This window comes from Culex pipiens, chromosome 2 (genome assembly GCF_016801865.2).
Source record: "Culex pipiens pallens isolate TS chromosome 2, TS_CPP_V2, whole genome shotgun sequence".
In the NCBI taxonomy this organism is placed as follows: domain Eukaryota; kingdom Metazoa; phylum Arthropoda; class Insecta; order Diptera; family Culicidae; genus Culex; species Culex pipiens.
The window spans coordinates 170,759,168-170,779,473 of record NC_068938.1 but is presented as its reverse complement, the minus strand read 5'-3'; the positions used below and the strand labels follow the sequence as shown (position 1 = coordinate 170,779,473).

The 20,306-nt window shown below is 35.9% G+C and overlaps 3 protein-coding genes and 1 pseudogene across 4 annotated transcripts in view; 3 read left to right on the top strand and 1 right to left on the bottom strand.

The window, feature by feature from the left end:
• LOC120428057 (prolow-density lipoprotein receptor-related protein 1) overlaps window positions 1-20,306 on the top strand; it is a 497,901-nt gene that overhangs the window by 100,365 nt on the left and 377,230 nt on the right. The gene's annotated exons all lie outside the window — the stretch shown is intronic.
• Window positions 8,408-10,437, bottom strand: LOC120426858 (recQ-mediated genome instability protein 1-like). The gene is made up of 2 exons (XM_039591661.2): window positions 8,768-10,437; window positions 8,408-8,706 (listed from the first exon to the last, which is right to left on the bottom strand). The coding sequence occupies exons 1-2, from the start codon at window positions 10,403-10,405 to the stop codon at window positions 8,497-8,499; spliced, it is 1,848 nt and encodes a 615-aa protein (XP_039447595.1). The 5' UTR covers window positions 10,406-10,437; the 3' UTR covers window positions 8,408-8,496.
• LOC120426864 (transcription initiation factor TFIID subunit 5) lies at window positions 15,550-17,820 on the top strand. Its single transcript, XM_039591668.2, has 2 exons — window positions 15,550-15,731; window positions 15,796-17,820. Exons 1-2 carry the CDS (start codon window positions 15,669-15,671, stop codon window positions 17,689-17,691), a joined length of 1,959 nt encoding a protein of 652 aa, XP_039447602.1. The 5' UTR covers window positions 15,550-15,668; the 3' UTR covers window positions 17,692-17,820.
• Window positions 18,483-19,956, top strand: LOC128092776 (60S ribosomal protein L8-like; annotated as a pseudogene).

Sequence of the window (20,306 nt, the reverse complement as noted above, 5' to 3'; positions counted from 1 at the left end):
TTCAAGGTTTGTTTCAACGCAAAATCTGCGTTGATTATATTCAACAAAAATTTTGTTGAGTCAAACCTCGTACAAGCTAATCGTACAACATATTTTTCTGCGTGTGCTTACTGTGCAAACGTACCCACAAATCGAAAAGACATCAGATTGTACTATCAGACTGATAGTTTACTATTTATGCCATCACAAAGGACTCTACAATCGCCAGCAAATCTGAACTTTGTACCTAAACAACAACAAACCCACGCGCGGTTACGATCGAGAGAGAGTGAAACTCTATATGTAGCGCAAAATAAGTCATTCCAAGTTATACCCGGCAAAAGGGCCAACAGAAGTGACCTAGCTCGCGGTGCATTAAGTGAGCAAGTCAACACAGCAATAGTCATCAATGAACGGGCGCGATGTTTGGCCTCTCTACTCTCTTTGATTCGAAGGGACACAGCCCAAAGTCCATCGAACAACGAACTAATAAGGCGAGATGTAGCCTATTAATTGTTTGTTTATTTAGTTTTGTTTTTTTTTAACTTTCAAGTTGTTTTTTATTCTTCATTACTGATTGTGATATTTCAAGCTTGACTTAATTTTTGTTGAATTTCTGCTTTTTTGTATTTTTATGTTTTTGTTTTCCAAAGTGATCCCCCCTGCAATTCCAAGTCCAAGCAGAGAGGGCAATCGTTGTTGAACCAGTTGAACAGACCTGTTACCGGCTTCGTGCACTCGGCGTCGCGACGCCTTCCTCCGTACCCCTTTCCACGTGAGGAATATCTTTTATGCAAACCGCTCAATCATACAGCGAGGCTGTGAGCAGTTGAGTCGATCAGCTGTTTGGACTTTGCCGGCGCTGCGATCTTTGGACTTTGGACCGATGACGTTGTACCTCGATCGACTACACACGAATCACGATACATAGATCTAGTTGGTAGAGAAGTGGCGGACGACCGGTTCATGGTTCATCGTCGTCATCCTCAACTGGCCAAGCGTTACTGCGTTTTGTTCAGCAGAAGAGGTTGACTCGATTTACAATTATTTATTTGGCAGCTGATTTCACTGAATTTTCGTCAAGGTTGATCGGATTAGGCGATTGTGGAGCATTGGTTCAACGCAAGTTACGCCTCAACCGATCAAATAGTTGTTTTGACGAACTTTTTGCGTTGCAACCCCAAAATCACTTCGGTAGATAACCCAGAGATCCCATTAAACAATCTTATCACCCATATAGCTATTAATACATTGTACTCATCATCACTTTCTTCTCCTCTTCCCACAAAGATCCAAGGAGAGCAACCGGCCCCCTCGGCAGCACTGAAGCCCACGGCATCCGGCATCTCATCGCTGAAGCTCAACCCGTCAATCAATTTGGTCCAGCACGTCCAGTACCGGGGGCTCGTCGGGACCATCACCACCATCACACGCCAGGAAGGCTTCCGGACGTTGTACAATGGACTCTCCGCCGGACTGCAGCGCCAGATGTGCTTCTCGTCGATTCGACTGGGGCTGTACGACAGCGTTAAGACGTTCTACGCGTCGATTATTAAAGGTGAGTTGTTTTACAATTTAGGGAAGAAATTTAGTAATCCTCTACATTTTTGCAAATCGACATTTCTTCATATCCACATTTTTAATCGAAGCGTTAAAAAAAGTGTGACTGTCATGCCATGGCACCCTTTTCGTAATGTTGGTACAGTCATCCCTCATATTCGGAACAGTTTACAGATCGGCCAATGTTCAACAAATCATATAAAATCGAAAATTGAACATAATGATTTGCTTTTACCTTCATGTGAAAGCTTTTCTTGCGATCTTTCGATTGATGTATAGACCGGCTGTACATTTTTACGTTTTATATCAAGATTTCGAAGAAAAACATTGACCCTGGAAATCCACAAATTCGGAACACTTTTTTCTTACGGATGTAAACAAACTTTTTTTTCTCTCCAGGAGTACATATTTTTTACAAAATAATGACTTTGCACTATGAAATCAACGAAACTCATGCTTAGTAATGTTATATGAATGGTCTGATAACTTTTTTGTGAAAATATCAGTTAAATTCAGGTGTTCCACAATTGTGGGAGACACAATAACATCCCACAATCATGGAACAGGCAATTTGGAGGCAGTGTTTTGGTGCTCTGGATAAAATAGTTTTGAAATGCAGTTTTTGTTAAAATTATTACTTTTACTAGTGAAATTGCAAAAGAATGACCAAATAAAGGCCCTAAAAATAGCAGGGTCGGCAGAAAATTTGCATTTTGCATTCTATTGACAAATTACCACAAAAGTGTTCCGAATTTGTGGGTGTTCCGAATATGTGGGATGACTGTACCACTGCGTTATTTTGACATTTCGGGCGTGTACCATCTTCGCTGAAAAATCTGGATAACTGATTTGGATTGAAACTTTGTTTATGAATTCCTATATCCAAAGAAACTAGCTTTCCTAGAGCGGAAAAAAATAACCTATTCGTGAAAAAATCCTGGAATTAACAGTCAAAAAATTTTCCCGGGATTTTTATGAATTTCCCGGGAATTTCACAAAATCTAGAACATTTTTTTCAACTTTTCCGCATTAAAATATTGAGAAAATATATCTGAAATTGTGATAGAACGGCACTAAACTAATCAAGTCTGTTTTAAAGTTCCTATTGTTTGAAGAATTCAAAACTGGAAAGAAGTCTTGCTTTTTTGTTAGGAGAAAGGAAATTACTTTAAACTTTATGGAATGGAAAAAAACTTGATTTAAAAGATGTGTAGTATGGGCCATTTTTCTAGGCCCCGATTGTCGTTTTGCACTTAATTTTTTTTTATATCTTTTAATTTGTATGACTATTTACTAGTAATCAAGCCAATTCTTGCTCTTCGAAATTATTTTGACCTTTAATATTGCGATTTGAAATTTTAGACGTAGTTATTGAGTTAGAACTATGATCAGAACAATCAAAAATACATTTAAAAAAAAGGTATCTTTTCCCTAGATTTGGTAGTAGGGCGTCCAATTTTCCCGGGTTTTGAATTTCCCGGGAAACGGGAAAAATATTTTTGGAATCCCGGGAATTCCCGGGATCCCGGGAAATTTTTGAGTCAGTAATAAAATATATGTTTCATTATATTTGTTATGTTTTCAAGCTTAAAATCATAGAATTAGCTTAATAATATCAAATGGTGATAATCCTCACTTCAATCTAAACAAAGACGACAGTTTTAAAATAGCCTAAAAGTAATTTTTTTTTGTCTTTGTGGTGTTTAGGATTTTATATCAACTACTATTTTTAATTCCTGTATGATTACTTTTTTTTTGATTTGCGAATCAAATTACATAATTCTTGAGTTTTTGTTGAAAAGGTCCAATAAGCTTTTGTCTTCCATTTGTTTATAGGACCTATTAAAAAAAACTCTGGAATTCTTTTATATTTTTGTCTTTTATATATATTTTTATATGACATGACTAAAACAGCTTAAAAAAATTATTTTATATGTCTAAAAAACAAAAAAGCACCATAAATAAAATGATACCAGTCAATGTAAAATTTTAGATAAGTTTTGAATTCATTGTTTTATATAATACATATTTTACAAATTATCTTCAAGTTACTACCGCCAACCGAGGGAAAATCAGAATTACAGTCTAAATAGATACAGGAGGTTTTAGAGCAATACATTTGGAAGTACAAATTGTTTTGTTCTGTTCCTGTTTTAACCGAAGTCATCTAAAACGTCATTATTTTTTGCTTTAATAGCTGTCTTTATTCGTTACATTTGTACTTATTTGCCCCAGATGCCGGTGTTTGATTATAAATTATTTGATGAGATTGTTTTTTTTTCAAATTTAAAATCGAAAATATACGTAAATATATCCAGTTAAAAAAAAATAAAATAAAAAAGACACAAATTTAAAGCACTTGGCATTTTGCGGACCTGTTAATTAAAATTATAATATTTTTTCCTAAAAAGCCAATTTAATGCTGAGATTTGCTGATTACAAATTTTAATTCATTTTATTGTTCTACTATTTTCACAACCAAATCTTAATTTCCAGACCAAAATATGATATTTTTTTCAATTTAGGGAATTCCCGGGACAAATTATAGAATATCCCGGGATTCGGGAATTCCCGGTTTTGGAAAAATCCCGGGATTTTTGTCCCGGGAATTCCCGGGATGGACGCACTATTTGGTAGCTTTAAAACATAAAAAGTAAAAAAATAGCTTTAAAGTAAAACTATGAGCTAAGTACGGAGCTCGGAAAAAAACATGGACAAGAAAAGTTGCACTGTCTTTTCGTGATCGCGATTCAGAAATAAATTGAAAAAGTATTAATTCAAAAGCTAAAAAAGTTAAAAATCATGTAACAAAACGATAAAATTTAAGAAAAAATAGATTCTAAAATTTAAAATTATAAAATTCTTAAAATCAAGAGTTTTAAAATTTTAAAATTTTATTTATAAAGTTCTTAAAATCAAAAGTCCTAAAATTTCAAAATTCTATTTATTAAAATTCTAAAATAAAAAAAAATTAAAAAATTAAATATTTTAAAAATTTAAAACTCTAAAATTCTAAAATTACAGTATGTAAAAAAAGTATTTACACCCCTTGGGCACTATGCACATTTTGTGATGAAACATGTAAAAAATTTAAAGTTTGACAGGAACCTAGTACTACGTTTTGTTCAAAAACTCATGCCAAACATTTTGCTACAAAAATCTCATGAAAAGATGATTTCTATAAAAAGTTATATAACAAATACTATTACGAAAATAAAAAAGGTGCAAAAAAAGTATGTACACCTTTCGAAAAATTAACATAAATAATGTTATTTGTTGACAAATCACCATAAATCCAGTCTCCCAACTCCAAATAGGCATCCTTGACTGATTAAAAAAAGAATTTGGATTGAATGTAAAGTTTACTAACTACTTAGTATAAAAGTTTATATAACTCTGGAAATTCTATATAAAACTTATCTAAACTTAATTTTGCAAACTTTTAATTCAACTAAATGTCAATATATTACCATATAATTGCTAAATAAACATTTTGGAGTGGGTATAACACCGTTTTGGGGGTATTTGTATCGATAGAATAGATTTTTTGTTGGAATTTCGTACCAACCCGGAATTACGTCGTAGGAAAATCCGCCGGCATCCGAACCGGTCCACGATTCACAAGTCAACCTATGTGGAATCGGAAAGGGCATAAAATTTCCGATCTTATGATACCCAAACATCTAGGTTTTCTTTAAAACCTACGTTTTTAAATACCTGGGCAAAAAGTAAGTTTGATCCACGAGAACAAAAATTACGAAATTCCATACATTTTTGGCAGGTTGCTCAAACGAAACCATAACAACGTTTTTGCTTAGGTATTTAAAAACGTAGGTTTTGAAGAAAACCTAGATGTTTGGGTATCAAAAGATCGGAAATTTTATGCCCTTTCCGATTCCACATAGGTTGACTTGTGAATCGTGGACCGGTTCGGATGCCGGCGGATTTTCCTACGACGTAATTCCGGTTGGTACGAAATTCCAACGAAAAATCTATTCTATCGATACAAATACCCCCAAAACGGTGTTATACCCACTCCAAAATGTTTATTTAGCAATTATATGGTAATATATTGACATTTAGTTGAATTAAAAGTTTGCAAAATTAAGTTTTGATAAGTTTTATATAGAATTTCCAGAGTTATATAAACTTTTATACTAAGTAGTTAGTAAACTTTATATTCAATCCAAATTCTTTTTTTAATCAGTCAAGGATGCCTATTTGGAGTTGGGAGACTGGATTTATGGTGATTTGTCAACAAATAACATTATTTATGTTAATTTTTCGAAAGGTGTACAAACTTTTTTTGCACCTTTTTTATTTTCGTAATAGTATTTGTTATATAACTTTTTATAGAAATCATCTTTTCATGAGCTTTTTGTAGCAAAATGTTTGGCATGAGTTTCTGAACAAAACGTAGTACTAGGTTCCTGTCAAACTTTAAATTTTTTACATGTTTCATCACAAAATGTGCATAGTGCCCAAGGGGTGTAAATACTTTTTTTACATACTGTATAAAATTCTAAAATTCTAAAACTCTAGAATTCTAAAATTCTACAACTCTAATATTTTAAAATTCTAAAACTCTAAATTTTTAATTATTAAAACTATTAAAACTATTCTAAAATTCTAAATTTGTAAAATTTGATTATACACTGTGAAATTTTGACTAGAACTTCGGATAATCTAGTACGAACTGTATTTTAAAATTTCGTATCCATAGTTTTAACAATTTTCGATTTTTTCTGACTTAAATTTTTGCTTTTTGGATTTTTCGTTTATTTGTTTTTTTTTCAATTTTAAGTTTCTGAATTTTTGAATTTTTTAATTTTCAAATTACAAATTAACACTTTCTTGATTTTTTTTAAATTTGAATTTTAGGATTTCGCAATTTAATTTCTTTCAAATGAATTCATTCAAACTATTATTGAATTGAATTTCAAACTTATGCGTTGTTTTTGCCATAAAATAAAATAATTACTTTCATGGCATTCCCTTCTGTTTTACATAGTTTTGAGCTACAAACAAAATCCTTCATTTTAATCTTCTGCATTTCAAGATTCTTTGTTTTTAAATTCGGCCTTATGAGGTAATTCTGGATTTTTAATATTATTAACTTTAAAAGCGAATAAAAAAATATTTCAACGTTAGTAATTTTCAGTAACATTCAAATCAGAAAATCATAATTATTTACCGCTTAAGAAAAAAAAATCGTTTCTTGATCGGTTGTTATATGGACTTTTGAATTCTTTCCGAGCTCTTGAAAAAAGATTTTCTGATCCTTTTTGTTTTTTTTTTTTTAGTAGCTTATGGTTTGTTCCTGTTGTTCTATTTTCGAGACTTTTTTCAAGTTTTCAAGTTATAGGCATTTTTGGCTTAAATTTACGAAAAAATGTTAATATTTATTTAATAAAAAATATGTTTTAAGGAGAAACCCTATGGACCTTCCACAAAAAAAATTTGTTCGAGAAGCTAATATTTTTTTTTAATTTTTTTTATTCAGATAATTTTATAGTTAGTTCAATTAAAACTGACTGGGTGTTTGCTGAGATAAAGCCTCCTAGATTTGAAATTTAGTGAAAAGTGGGATTTTTCTCAGTGTCTCCTAATAGTCATCCCTTTATTTTTGAACTGCATGATAATATTTTGGCAACTGAAGGAGCTATTACACTACCGCAAACAAAGAAACAAACTTGCACTTTTTCGTGTTTGACGGTTTGCCGCAAACAAGGCAAAATTTATGCAGGCTGACGTTTGTTCAAACAAATCCAGGTGAACAAACAAAGCTGCCTGCTTTGTTTGCCTAACTGGAAAACTGTCATAAAGAGCGAGTTTGTTTGCCGTAGTGTAATAGCTCCTTGAGCAATCTAATGAGACTTTGGAAAAGGAATATTTTTGGTGTATTATTGATTTGTATGAATCTTTGCATGTACTTTTTCTATGGCCAAAGATGACATTCAAGTATGTATTCAAAAATCTGTATCTTAAGAACGTATTTTCTTATCGATTTGGTGTCTTGGGCAAAGTTGACGTATTTGTTAGGATATGTCACCTTAAAAAAAACTATTTTTCAATTTGGCATTTCAATTTAAAAAAATATATATTAATTTAATTTCCTCTCTCCCTTCCTTCCGCAGAAAACGAAGCCGGCCTTCAAATCTTCACGCGCATCTGCGCCGGCCTGACCACCGGTGGCCTCGCGGTCATGCTAGCCCACCCGACGGACGTGGTCAAGGTGCGCTTCCAGGCGGCAACGCGCTCCTCGACGGGCCGTCGGTACACTTCGACGCTTCAAGCGTACCGGACGATTGGCCGCGAGGAGGGTGCGCGCGGTCTGTGGAAGGGCGCCCTGCCCAACATTGGCCGGAACGCGATCATCAACGTGGCGGAGATTGTGTGCTACGACGTGGTGAAGGACTGTCTGCTGCAGTATACGGCCATTCCGAATGACGTGCGGTTGCACTTTTCGGCGGCGGTAATTGCTGGGTTTGCCGCGACGGTGGTGGCCTCGCCGGTGGACGTGGTCAAGACGCGGTACATGAACTCCCCGAAGGGACAGTACCGGGGGGTTGTTGAGTGTGCCATCAAGATGGGGAGGAAGGAGGGATTTTTGGCGTTCTACAAGGGATTCGTGCCTTCGTTTGCGAGACTCGTTTCGTGGAACGTGATTATGTGGATCACGTACGAGCAGTTCAAGCTGGTCATGTTCAAACCGGTGGAGCCAGCGGAAAGTCGTTAACTAGAGAGTGGTTGGGAGCTGTGAGCTTAGACTTAGGTACAAATCAAACGAGGGAGATTTCGAAGATCCACTTTTTTAGACAAACACAAATTGTGATTAAGACGACCTTACTAGCATGTAAGAGAATGGTTTTACAAGAAATCCGACAATCTGTATATATTTCCAGAGACCAGAGACAACTACAATACAAAAAACAGTAAAAACAACGAGCGTTCGACTTACCTTTTGACGATATCACAGTCCGGAGGTAAAACTTCCAGCAGGTGGGCGGTTGACCTTTCGCGTGTGACTTTTGCCTTGAGGGTGGCCTGCCGGGGGGCGGTGTACTCGTAAAGTTCCGTTACGAACGGGATGTCACCGCTGCGATCGTACTGGACGCGCATGAACGAGCGAAGCTCGCAGAGGTTGTTTTTGAACCGGATCAGAATCTGTGGAGGGAAGTCGATTAGATATTTTTGAACATCGTATCAAGACTTCCAATTTGCTCACCTCCTGCAACCGCTTCAACCCTTCCTCGCTCCTATCCCGCTTCATCGTCTCCATCGCAACCCCATCGTGCCCGACCATCCCGGAAATCACGTCCGTGTGGAACCTCACCGACAGCATCCGCTCCGACCGGTCCGAAATCTGCACGCCCAACTTCCACTGCCCTCCGCTCACTCGAACCCGCTCAAACACGTCCATCACTTCGCCAAACACGACAAACGTTCGATCGTTACGATCCGCGTCCGGCAGTTGGTTGATCTGGTTCACCGTAACGAGACTGTGTCCCTCGATTTGGAACCGATAGCGGGGTGAGAGCAGGTCGTCACTTTCTATGGCGGGGGATTTGAGCCGGAGTTCGAACGCTTCCAGACTGTCGTCGTCGTCGTCGAACAGCGCCGAAACGGTGCACTTGTCGTCAAAGTTTTTGCTGCTCGTCGACGGTTGCTGGCTCGAGACCACCGCTGGGGAAGCTATTCGAGGTCGTTTCGCTAGCTGTGGAGCGGTTGACGGCGTTGGGGGAGGTTCTTCGCAGTTGTTGCGTTGCTCTGCTCGGATTTCGTTCTCGAGTGCTTCCATGGCGTCGATGTCGTCGTCGGGACCGTCGAAGGACGGCAGTCGGATTGGGGGCGCTCGCTTGGGAGGTGCTTTTGGAGAAGGTTGCGAAGTTTTCGTCGACGAGACCTGGTGATTCATGATCTCTTCCTCGGGAAGGTTGATGATCTCCAAGTCGGCATCGTCGTCATCCATCAGCGTGCTGATGGTGTGGACCTGCTCGGGCGGTTTGGCCTTTTGCCCAGCACTTCCCTCAATCGCTTCCAGGTTGATGCCGAGCAGCATGTCGTCCTCCCAATCGTCGTTACCCTGTCGGCTGCTAATGGCCTTTGGCTTGCCCGGCGACGAATACACCATCGGTACCGTAGGAATGGTTGCGTAGTTAGCGTTCCGGGTCTTCTCCACGACGACCACCTCCTCGTACTCGGTCTTCGGATCCGGATTCAACTCTTTCCCAAGCGCCCTAAGCAAAACATTCTCAAAGGCATTCGTAATCAGCAGCGTGTCCACCTCACCACCCAAAACCCTTACATTCTTCGGTTCCAAAAACAAAACCTTATTGATACATCGTATCGGTCCCATCAACAGCATCTTCGTCCCCGGCGGAATCTTCGTACTCAACGCCGCTATCGGACTGTGCTCCATCCCAACAACGGTCTTCCGCCCATCACTCATCTCCAGCTTCAACATCCGCTTCTTCTTCACGTGCTGAGCCAGGTTCTTCCTCATCTGAATCTCGTCATCCGCCTCGTCCAGCTTCTTATTGTACAAATTCCTCAACTGATCGTAGCACGGTTCCGAAATGTCCACCAAGTAGTTCAACTGCACCGCGTACTTCCCACCCAACGTCACAAACCCACCACCCTCGCCCCCGACCTCCGGCAGCGTCGAAACTCCCACCTCGCACAGATCCGCCAGCAGCCACTGGTCAAACGCGAACTGGAACAACGCATCGTTCGAGATCTTTGGATTTTCCTGCAGGCCAAACGTAACGCACCCGGTCAACCACTCGTCCACCACCTTGATCGAGTACTCGCGCAAAAATCGGCCCTTCACCTGGGCCGCTCGGGTCGTTTCCGATTGGATCATCCCGGAACCGGCCGCGGAATTTTCAAACTCTTGAACACAAACAGCAGTCGTATGACAGAAACACGCGATTGACAGAAGTTGAAGCGCGCGCGCCAATGTTTTGTCAACAGGAGTTGGACGATCAAGCCCGCCTGCACGGAAAATGAAGTTTGGTGCATATTTCGAAATTCAAAATAATCAAAAATTTCAAAATTTCAAAATCAAAAAATTTAAAGCCTCTAAGATAAAACAAATAAATACAGTCGATAAATATTTGATAATCCGAAGTCCGAATACCATCTCAAAATTTGGGAGTCTATCTAATCTGTGACATCAAATATGCTCTAAAGTGATTTGATTTGATTGTGAGTAGACATTTTTTTTTAAGTTTTTATGAATTTAAGAATGTAAGAATTTAAGAATGTAAGAATTTAAGAATTTAAGAATTGGGTACTAAAGCCCTATGTAAATTTTCATGTACAACGGTAAAAGACACGATAAAAAAAACCATTTGTGATCACTTTTTTTCATCTTAATGCAAAAAAAAAACTATTGGAAAGACAACATTTTTTCGATGGATCAACTGTGGTCCCCTTGGAACGAGCTGTCAAGTAGGACCTTTTCTGTTAAGATGGACCGTGAAGTTAATTTTTTTTTAAATTGAATTAAAAATCCATTTTAAATCCTTTGCGGTCGTTCAAAGGGTTATTGTCCTCAGAAAAATAAGCTTTATCGTTATGAGCAATAATATCACAAATTTAAACTTCATTTTAGGACCCAATTTAAGAATTTAAGAATTTAAGAATTTAAGAATTTAAGAATTTAAGAATTTAAGAATTTAAGAATTTAAGAATTTAAGAATTTAAGAATTTAAGAATTTAAGAATTTAAGAATTTAAGAATTTAAGAACTTAAGAATTTAAGAATTTAAGAATTTAAGAATTTAAGAATTTAAGAATTTAAGAATTTAAGAATTTAAGAATTTAAGAATTTAAGAATTTAAGAATTTAAGAATTTAAGAATTTAAGAATTTAAGAATTTAAGAATTTAAGAATTTAAGAATTTAAGAATTTAAGAATTTAAGAATTTAAGAATTTAAGAATTTAAGAATTTAAGAATTTAAGAATTTAAGAATTTAAGAATTTAAGAATTTAAGAATTTAAGAATTTAAGAATTTAAGAATTTAAGAATTTAAGAATTTAAGAATTTAAGAATTTAAGAATTTAAGAATTTAAGAATTTAAGAATTTAAGAATTTAAGAATTTAAGAATTTAAGAATTTAAGAATTTAAGAATTTAAGAATTTAAGAATTTAAGAATTTAAGAATTTAAGAATTTAAGAATTTAAGAATTTAAGAATTTAAGAATTTAAGAATTTAAGAATTTAAGAATTTAAGAATTTAAGAATTTAAGAATTTAAGAATTTAAGAATTTAAGAATTTAAGAATTTAAGAATTTAAGAATTTAAGAATTTAAGAATTTAAGAATTTAAGAATTTAAGAATTTAAGAATTTAAGAATTTAAGAATTTAAGAATTTAAGAATTTAAGAATTTAAGAATTTAAGAATTTAAGAATTTAAGAATTTGAGAATTTAAGAATTTAAGAATTTAAGAATTTAAGAATTTAAGAATTTAAGAATTTGAGAATTTAAGAATTTAAGAATTTAAGAATTTAAGAATTTAAGAATTTAAGAATTTAAGAATTTAAGAATTTAAGAATTTAAGAATTTAAGAATTTAAGAATTTAAGAATTTAAGAATTTAAGAATTTAAGAATTTAAGAATTTAAGAATTTAAGAATTTAAGAATTTAAGAATTTAAGAATTTAAGAATTTAAGAATTTAAGAATTTAAGAATTTAAGAATTTAAGAATTTAAGAATTTAAGAATTTAAGAATTTAAGAATTTAAGAATTTAAGAATTTAAGAATTTAAGAATTTAAGAATTTAAGAATTTAAGAATTTAAGAATTTAAGAATTTAAGAATTTAAGAATTTAAGAATTTAAGAATTTAAGAATTTAAGAATTTAAGAATTTAAGAATTTAAGAATTTAAGAATTTAAGAATTTAAGAATTTAAGAATTTAAGAATTTAAGAATTTAAGAATTTAAGAATTTAAGAATTTAAGAATTTAAGAATTTAAGAATTTAAGAATTTAAGAATTTAAGAATTTAAGAATTTAAGAATTTAAGAATTTAAGAATTTAAGAATTTAAGAATTTAAGAATTTAAGAATTTAAGAATTTAAGAATTTAAGAATTTAAGAATTTAAGAATTTAAGAATTTAAGAATTTAAGAATTTAAGAATTTAAGAATTTAAGAATTTAAGAATTTAAGAATTTAAGAATTTAAGAATTTAAGAATTTAAGAATTTAAGAATTTAAGAATTTAAGAATTTAAGAATTTAAGAATTTAAGAATTTAAGAATTTAAGAATTTAAGAATTTAAGAATTTAAGAATTTAAGAATTTAAGAATTTAAGAATTTAAGAATTTAAGAATTTAAGAATTTAAGAATTTAAGAATTTAAGAATTTAAGAATTTAAGAATTTAAGAATTTAAGAATTTAAGAATTTAAGAATTTAAGAATTTAAGAATTTAAGAATTTAAGAATTTAAGAATTTAAGAATTTAAGAATTTAAGAATTTAAGAATTTAAGAATTTAAGAATTTAAGAATTTAAGAATTTAAGAATTTAAGAATTTAAGAATTTAAGAATTTAAGAATTTAAGAATTTAAGAATTTAAGAATTTAAGAATTTAAGAATTTAAGAATTTAAGAATTTAAGAATTTAAGAATTTAAGAATTTAAGAATTTAAGAATTTAAGAATTTAAGAATTTAAGAATTTAAGAATTTAAGAATTTAAGAATTTAAGAATTTAAGAATTTAAGAATTTAAGAATTTAAGAATTTAAGAATTTAAGAATTTAAGAATTTAAGAATTTAAGAATTTAAGAATTTAAGAATTTAAGAATTTAAGAATTTAAGAATTTAAGAATTTAAGAATTTAAGAATTTAAGAATTTAAGAATTTAAGAATTTAAGAATTTAAGAATTTAAGAATTTAAGAATTTAAGAATTTAAGAATTTAAGAATTTAAGAATTTAAGAATTTAAGAATTTAAGAATTTAAGAATTTAAGAATTTAAGAATTTAAGAATTTAAGAATTTAAGAATTTAAGAATTTAAGAATTTAAGAATTTAAGAATTTAAGAATTTAAGAATTTAAGAATTTAAGAATTTAAGAATTTAAGAATTTAAGAATTTAAGAATTTAAGAATTTAAGAATTTAAGAATTTAAGAATTTAAGAATTTAAGAATTTAAGAATTTAAGAATTTAAGAATTTAAGAATTTAAGAATTTAAGAATTTAAGAATTTAAGAATTTAAGAATTTAAGAATTTAAGAATTTAAGAATTTAAGAATTTAAGAATTTAAGAATTTAAGAATTTAAGAATTTAAGAATTTAAGAATTTAAGAATTTAAGAATTTAAGAATTTAAGAATTTAAGAATTTAAGAATTTAAGAATTTAAGAATTTAAGAATTTAAGAATTTAAGAATTTAAGAATTTAAGAATTTAAGAATTTAAGAATTTAAGAATTTAAGAATTTAAGAATTTAAGAATTTAAGAATTTAAGAATTTAAGAATTTAAGAATTTAAGAATTTAAGAATTTAAGAATTTAAGAATTTAAGAATTTAAGAATTTAAGAATTTAAGAATTTAAGAATTTAAGAATTTAAGAATTTAAGAATTTAAGAATTTAAGAATTTAAGAATTTAAGAATTTAAGAATTTAAGAATTTAAGAATTTAAGAATTTAAGAATTTAAGAATTTAAGAATTTAAGAATTTAAGAATTTAAGAATTTAAGAATTTAAGAATTTAAGAATTTAAGAATTTAAGAATTTAAGAATTTAAGAATTTAAGAATTTAAGAATTTAAGAATTTAAGAATTTAAGAATTTAAGAATTTAAGAATTTAAGAATTTAAGAATTTAAGAATTTAAGAATTTAAGAATTTAAGAATTTAAGAATTTAAGAATTTAAGAATTTAAGAATTTAAGAATTTAAGAATTTAAGAATTTAAGAATTTAAGAATTTAAGAATTTAAGAATTTAAGAATTTAAGAATTTAAGAATTTAAGAATTTAAGAATTTAAGAATTTAAGAATTTAAGAATTTAAGAATTTAAGAATTTAAGAATTTAAGAATTTAAGAATTTAAGAATTTAAGAATTTAAGAATTTAAGAATTTAAGAATTTAAGAATTTAAGAATTTAAGAATTTAAGAATTTAAGAATTTAAGAATTTAAGAATTTAAGAATTTAAGAATTTAAGAATTTAAGAATTTAAGAATTTAAGAATTTAAGAATTTAAGAATTTAAGAATTTAAGAATTTAAGAATTTAAGAATTTAAGAATTTAAGAATTTAGGTATTTAAGATTTTTTTAAATCGACGGTAACATTTCAAAAGGCATCATGTACATTTTGACACTTTCTGAGTTATTGCATATTCTGAAAGTACTCCTAATAAGCTACCTCTCCACCAAAAATGAGCAAAAGTTACTTCAGTAAAGTCTGTTTAATCATAATTTTAAATAAAGTAACATAAACAAATTCTCTGCCATCAGCAGTCCCTGTTTATATAGCCCTGTCAACCTGTCAAACAAAAGACTACATGAACCTCGTGATGAAAAAAAAGCAACATGAACAAAGCGCCATGTACATTCGGCGAAGAAAAACGAATCATAACAAAGCGTCCCCCTCAATGACAGCAGGGTGATATAGACGTTGGTGATTTCAAAAGAAGTTATGTTTGTTTTTCTCAAATAAAATTACGGAAATAATGTTTTATTGAATTTGGATGATCAAGTATCAATAAAAGCAACGTTTTTCATCGTTTGTTATCATTAGAACATCTTATTTTGCTTTTATATTAAAATGGGAATTGAAAATGGATGCTCAACATTCAAATGTGTTTTTCTCAAAACGCATGGTTTGTACATGATGCTTTTTGAAATGTTGGCGTCGAAATATTCAATCATGGAAACCTTTTAAAATTTTCTAAAAAGTTGAAGCAGGTTGAGGACCACTGTACTTCTAGCGGGATCTTTCCCAACCAGGCGGGCTTCAATCTAAAATCCGCCAGTCTATGACATTTCCAAACGTCACATCAGTTTTGTTTTCATTCCGTGCTGTGGTGGCGTCTGTTTTGCTGATCCGGCCGAAAATTCGGAATTGTTTTCAATAGTTTTCCCACTAAACCTGACGAATTGTATGTGAGCTGTTCGTTCCGACCATGGCCCAAAGCAAGACGGACCTGTTGGCCGTGCTGGCTGTGCTGAAAAAGTACAATTTGAAGGTGAGTTTTTCGTTGGTTGATTTGTATGGGGAAGTGGCTTGATGATTTGTTTTGCTTTTTTTAGGGGACGGAAGATTTGCTGAAGAAAGAGGCCAGTTTGTCGGACATTCCGGAGAATGCAGCAGGGGAAGCGGATGTGAACAGTGTGCTGGCGGCGTACAAGAGCGAGGGTGATCCGGATATTTACGAGAATTCTTACATGGACTTGCGGAGGTTTGTGGAGGAATCGTTGGACATTTATCGGCACGAGTTGGGGCTGATTTTGTATCCGGTGGTTGTGCACATGTACATCGAGTTGGTTTACAACGGGCACGAGGAGCAGGCGAAGAAGTTTATTAGCAAGTTTGGTCCGGAGCAGGAGTATTACTACCAGGACGAGCTGGCCAAGCTGGCGATGGTAACGAAGAAGGACCAGATGAGCGGGAACGACCTGACGGACACGTTCAAGTCGAACTCGTTTACGATTCGGATCTCGCGTGACACACTTTCACTGCTAAAGCGGCACCTGCACGAGAAGAAGGCGTCGGTGATTTTGAACATCGTTAACGAGCATCTTTACTTTGATCTTTATGAAGGAGTGGCGCGGAACAAGGCTCAGTGCGATGCAACGACGGGGGCAATGGTGGGGGAGGCGCGGCGCACGGAAAACAAGGTTAAGGTTTATTATGGGTTGCTGAAGGAGCCGGACGTGCAAACGCTCGTTCAAGCTCCGCCAGAGGAGGACGACGACATGGATCCGGATGCGCCGGATAAGCCGAAGAAAAAGAAGCCGAAAAAGGATCCGCTGTTTTCGAAAAAGTCCAAAACAGACCCAAATGCACCGCCGTTGGATCGGATTCCGCTGCCGAAGTTGAAGGACGTGGACAAGATGGAAAAGATCAAGGCACTTCGAGAGTCCTCGAAGCGGGTCAACCTGGGACCGGACTGTCTTCCCTCCGTCTGTATGTACACGCTGCTGAACGCGAACTACACCGTCACTTGCGCCGATATCTGCGAGGACTCGAGTCTGATTGCGATCGGCTTTTCGGATTCCTCAATCAAGGTTTGGTCACTTTCGCCGGTGAAACTGCGGGAGATGAAGGGCGCCGACTTGCTGAAGGAAATTGACCGCGACGCGGACGACGTGCTGATCCGGATGTTGGACGATCGCAAGGCGGAGACCAGCCGGGTGCTGCACGGCCACAGCGGCCCAGTCTACCGGACTGCCTTCGCCCCCGATAGGACCATGATGCTGTCTTGCTCAGAGGATTGCACCATCCGGCTGTGGTCGCTGCACACGTGGACCTGCGTGGTCGTCTACAAGGGTCATCAGTTCCCGGTTTGGGACGTTCGCTTCTCCCCTCACGGACACTACTTCCTAAGCTGTTCGCACGACAAATCTGCCCGTCTCTGGTCCACCGATTCCCACCAGCCGCTGCGCATCTTCGCCGGCCACCTCTCAGACGTGGACGTTTGCATTTTCCACCCCAACTCGAACTACGTCGCGACCGGCTCCAGCGATCGTACCGTACGCCTGTGGGACGTCCCCACCGGGAACCACCTTCGGCTGATGACCGGCCACAAGGCCCCCATCCACTCACTTGCATTCTCCATCTGCGGACGCTACCTGGCCACCGGTTCGGCCGACTGTCGCGTGCTCATCTGGGACCTGGCTCACGGCCATCTGCTCGCAGCTCTCACCGGCCACTCCGCGTCGGTTCACGCGCTCTGCTTCAGCCGTGATGGAACCGCCCTCGCCACCGGAGGGCTCGACTGCTGCCTCAAGCTGTGGGACTTTAGCAAGCTGTGTGAGGACATCAGCGGGGAGAACGTGAACGTGTCGCACAATCCGGACGTGCGCGACGGCGAGCCGTACCTGATGCGGTCGTTCCCCACCAAGCAGACGCCGTTCCTGACGTTGCACTTTACGCGGCGTAATTTGCTGCTCGGCGTTGGGATGTTCGAGGGGTCGGCGACTTGAGGTGAGTGAGGGGGGCTTTATTTCAAAACGTAAATGATTTATGAAATTTTAGATACGCATAAGCACTATATTTCCGGTATTTTATCGGTTGAATAAAAGTTATCCACCGAATCGTGTCCAACATCACTGGTGGAACTAAAAGAAATCCATTTTATTTTGAGATCACGCTTGATCCCTCGCTAGCTTAAAGTAACTCAACATTCAAATTGCGTAGAAATTTCCTGAAAGAAGGGAATAAATATGTTATTGTCCAACGAAAGAATGATTTCCCTGGACTGACCGAAATTCGCTTTTTGTTTCGCATAGTGTTGAAACTTTCATGCATTAGCAAATTGTTGCGTTGCAAACCACTTCCCTAACACGGACGGGAACACCAAATGGGAACCGTCACGTAACGCGTCGTTTGCCTGAATCGACACCGCATCAGCCGCTGAGTAGCGCCACCAAAATATAATCCTTTTTACCGACGTATTCTCCGGATGCTGTCGTTGCCTTCCGTCTTCTGTCTTCCTCTTCCTCGTCGATTTCTATTTCGCCATTCTCAATGTCTTGCATTTCGGGTTCACAATCCTCTTCTTCTGAGCACACTGATTCTGTATCTGAATCAGCTTCGCTGCAAACGGATTCGATTTCACTTTCTTCGTCCGAAGATTCCATTTCACCGTCAATCAAAAACTTTCACTCGAAAAAAACACGCTTGTATGAATTTTATTTGTCGAACGAACACACCAACAAGAATTACTTTGTGTTGTAATCAACTTTGGATACACGCTTACCAGGCGATCGCAATTTTTGAGATCGATGTCGCAAAAAGGAGTTCACTTATGTCATCTCAATTTTGAGATCAATTTCTTTTGTTTACATTCGCAATTTTGAGTTGGAGAATGTGAACTAATTTTTGCGATGACACTTAGCTGTTTTTCGATATTCTTGCGGTGTGCGGGAAAGTTTGGACTTAGCGAAATTTTCATTTCTGTTTTGACAGCTGATGAGCTGAGTTCGATCAAACAACAAAGAAGTCCCCGGGTAAGATCAAATCGGTAAGAGAACCGTGGATGTATTGAAAACGGTGGATCGAGTGGACAAAGAATTTAACAGGTTCTCCAATCGACCTATCCTTCTCATCCACGGTTCTCTTTCCGTTACGATATTCTCCGGTGAAAAACCGGGAAAACTAAATGGTCATAATTGTTTTGTTTTTTTTTTCAGTTCAGTGACGGAGTGCAGCTCCCGGCGATGTCGATCAAACAACGATTGCCAGCTGGCAGATAACGGTTAACAAGCACCGCATCGTCGACCGCATCATGTCCACCGAACCGGCGAGATCAATCCCCGGCTGCCTTGAGGTTGCGACGGCTTCCGGCGGCGAGTCATCGTGTAGTGATGGTAAATATTGTTCTTGTTCTGGCACCCGTCCACCGACTGGAACCCATACCGCATGACCATCTTCTGCTTCATCTATTCCGACATGAAGGCGTAAGCGCCGAAGCATTTGATGAAGGGTTGCAGATCGGAAACGTTCTGCCGATTGTTCTGGCACGATTTGTGCAATCAAGAAGAAAAGACCAGCAAGCTGGCCCGTACCTCCGGAACCTACGCGTCCGTCATCGCTCATAACACCCGGATAGCAAGCGTACCCGTATCAAACTGCCGTCCGGTGCTAAGAAGGTTCTGCCGTCTGCGAACCACGCCCATCCTGAAGGCAGGTCTTGCGTACCACAAGTACAAGGTGAATCGTAACTGCTGGCCAAAGGAGCGTGGTGTGGCCATGAACCCTGTCGAGCATCATCACGGTGGTGATAACCACCTCCACCACAAGCGTAAACTTCCTCCCCGGCCCAGGCTTCCGCTACAAGGCAGCTATCCTCCGCCGATTTCCGATTGCACCATTCCAGGGACAGTACCAGCAGGGTGGTTACTCCGGCCAGCACCAGCAGCCAACCGAACTATGTAAAATTTAATGGTCTTCCCGGAAAGGAACATCGGAACAAATATTTCACGACCCCATCAAAGCACTTAAAACGAAAAATCCTTATAAATCAGAAATGCTGTTATTGATAAATAATGAAAATAAAGAAACTAAGTGAAATGCTTTTGTTTTGGTTTATTTTCATTTATTCAATCAATTAATAACCTTCCGGAACCGATTTCCTGCTTTCCCGGCGATATTCCCGGTACCGAAAGCATCTCAATTTTGAGATCGAGATGCCCATCTCAATTTTGAGATCAAGTTGCTCATCACAACGTTGAGTGGTTTCACTTTTAGCCGGTTTGCGACGTTCATCTCAAAATTGAGATCGAATGGTTAGCGTGTAGTTTCAAGTAGAATGATTGTGAAATTAATCGAAGAAAGCAAAACCTCGTGATGCTCTATTCGCTCGTTTTATAGGCCCCCAAAACCAAAGCTAAAAACTCTATTCGCCACCTACATTTTAGTAGGAGAACTTTGGTGCAAGGTTACGTTTACGGTTTTGCGCGATAGGCCCCCAAAACCAAAGCTAAAAACTCGATTCGCCACCTACATTCGAGTAGGAGAACTTTGGTGCAAGGTTACGTTTACGTTTTTGCGCGATAAGTGCAAAGGGGAGTGAAAACTATTTGAAGGTTTTTTAAAA

What these genes read in the sequence shown, in the direction of transcription:
- LOC120426864 (XM_039591668.2), top strand. Translation starts at nt 15,669, where the DNA reads ATGGCCCAAAGCAAGACGGACCTGTTGGCCGTGCTGGCTGTGCTGAAA. An exon ending in TGAAAAAGTACAATTTGAAG is followed by an intron (nt 15,732 to 15,795) that starts GTGAGTTTTTCG and finishes TGCTTTTTTTAG; the next exon opens with GGGACGGAAGATTTGCTGAA.
- LOC120426858 (XM_039591661.2), bottom strand. Translation starts at nt 10,405, where the DNA reads ATGATCCAATCGGAAACGACCCGAGCGGCCCAGGTGAAGGGCCGATTT. An exon ending in GGTTGAAGCGGTTGCAGGAG is followed by an intron (nt 8,707 to 8,767) that starts GTGAGCAAATTG and finishes TTCCCTCCACAG; the next exon opens with ATTCTGATCCGGTTCAAAAA.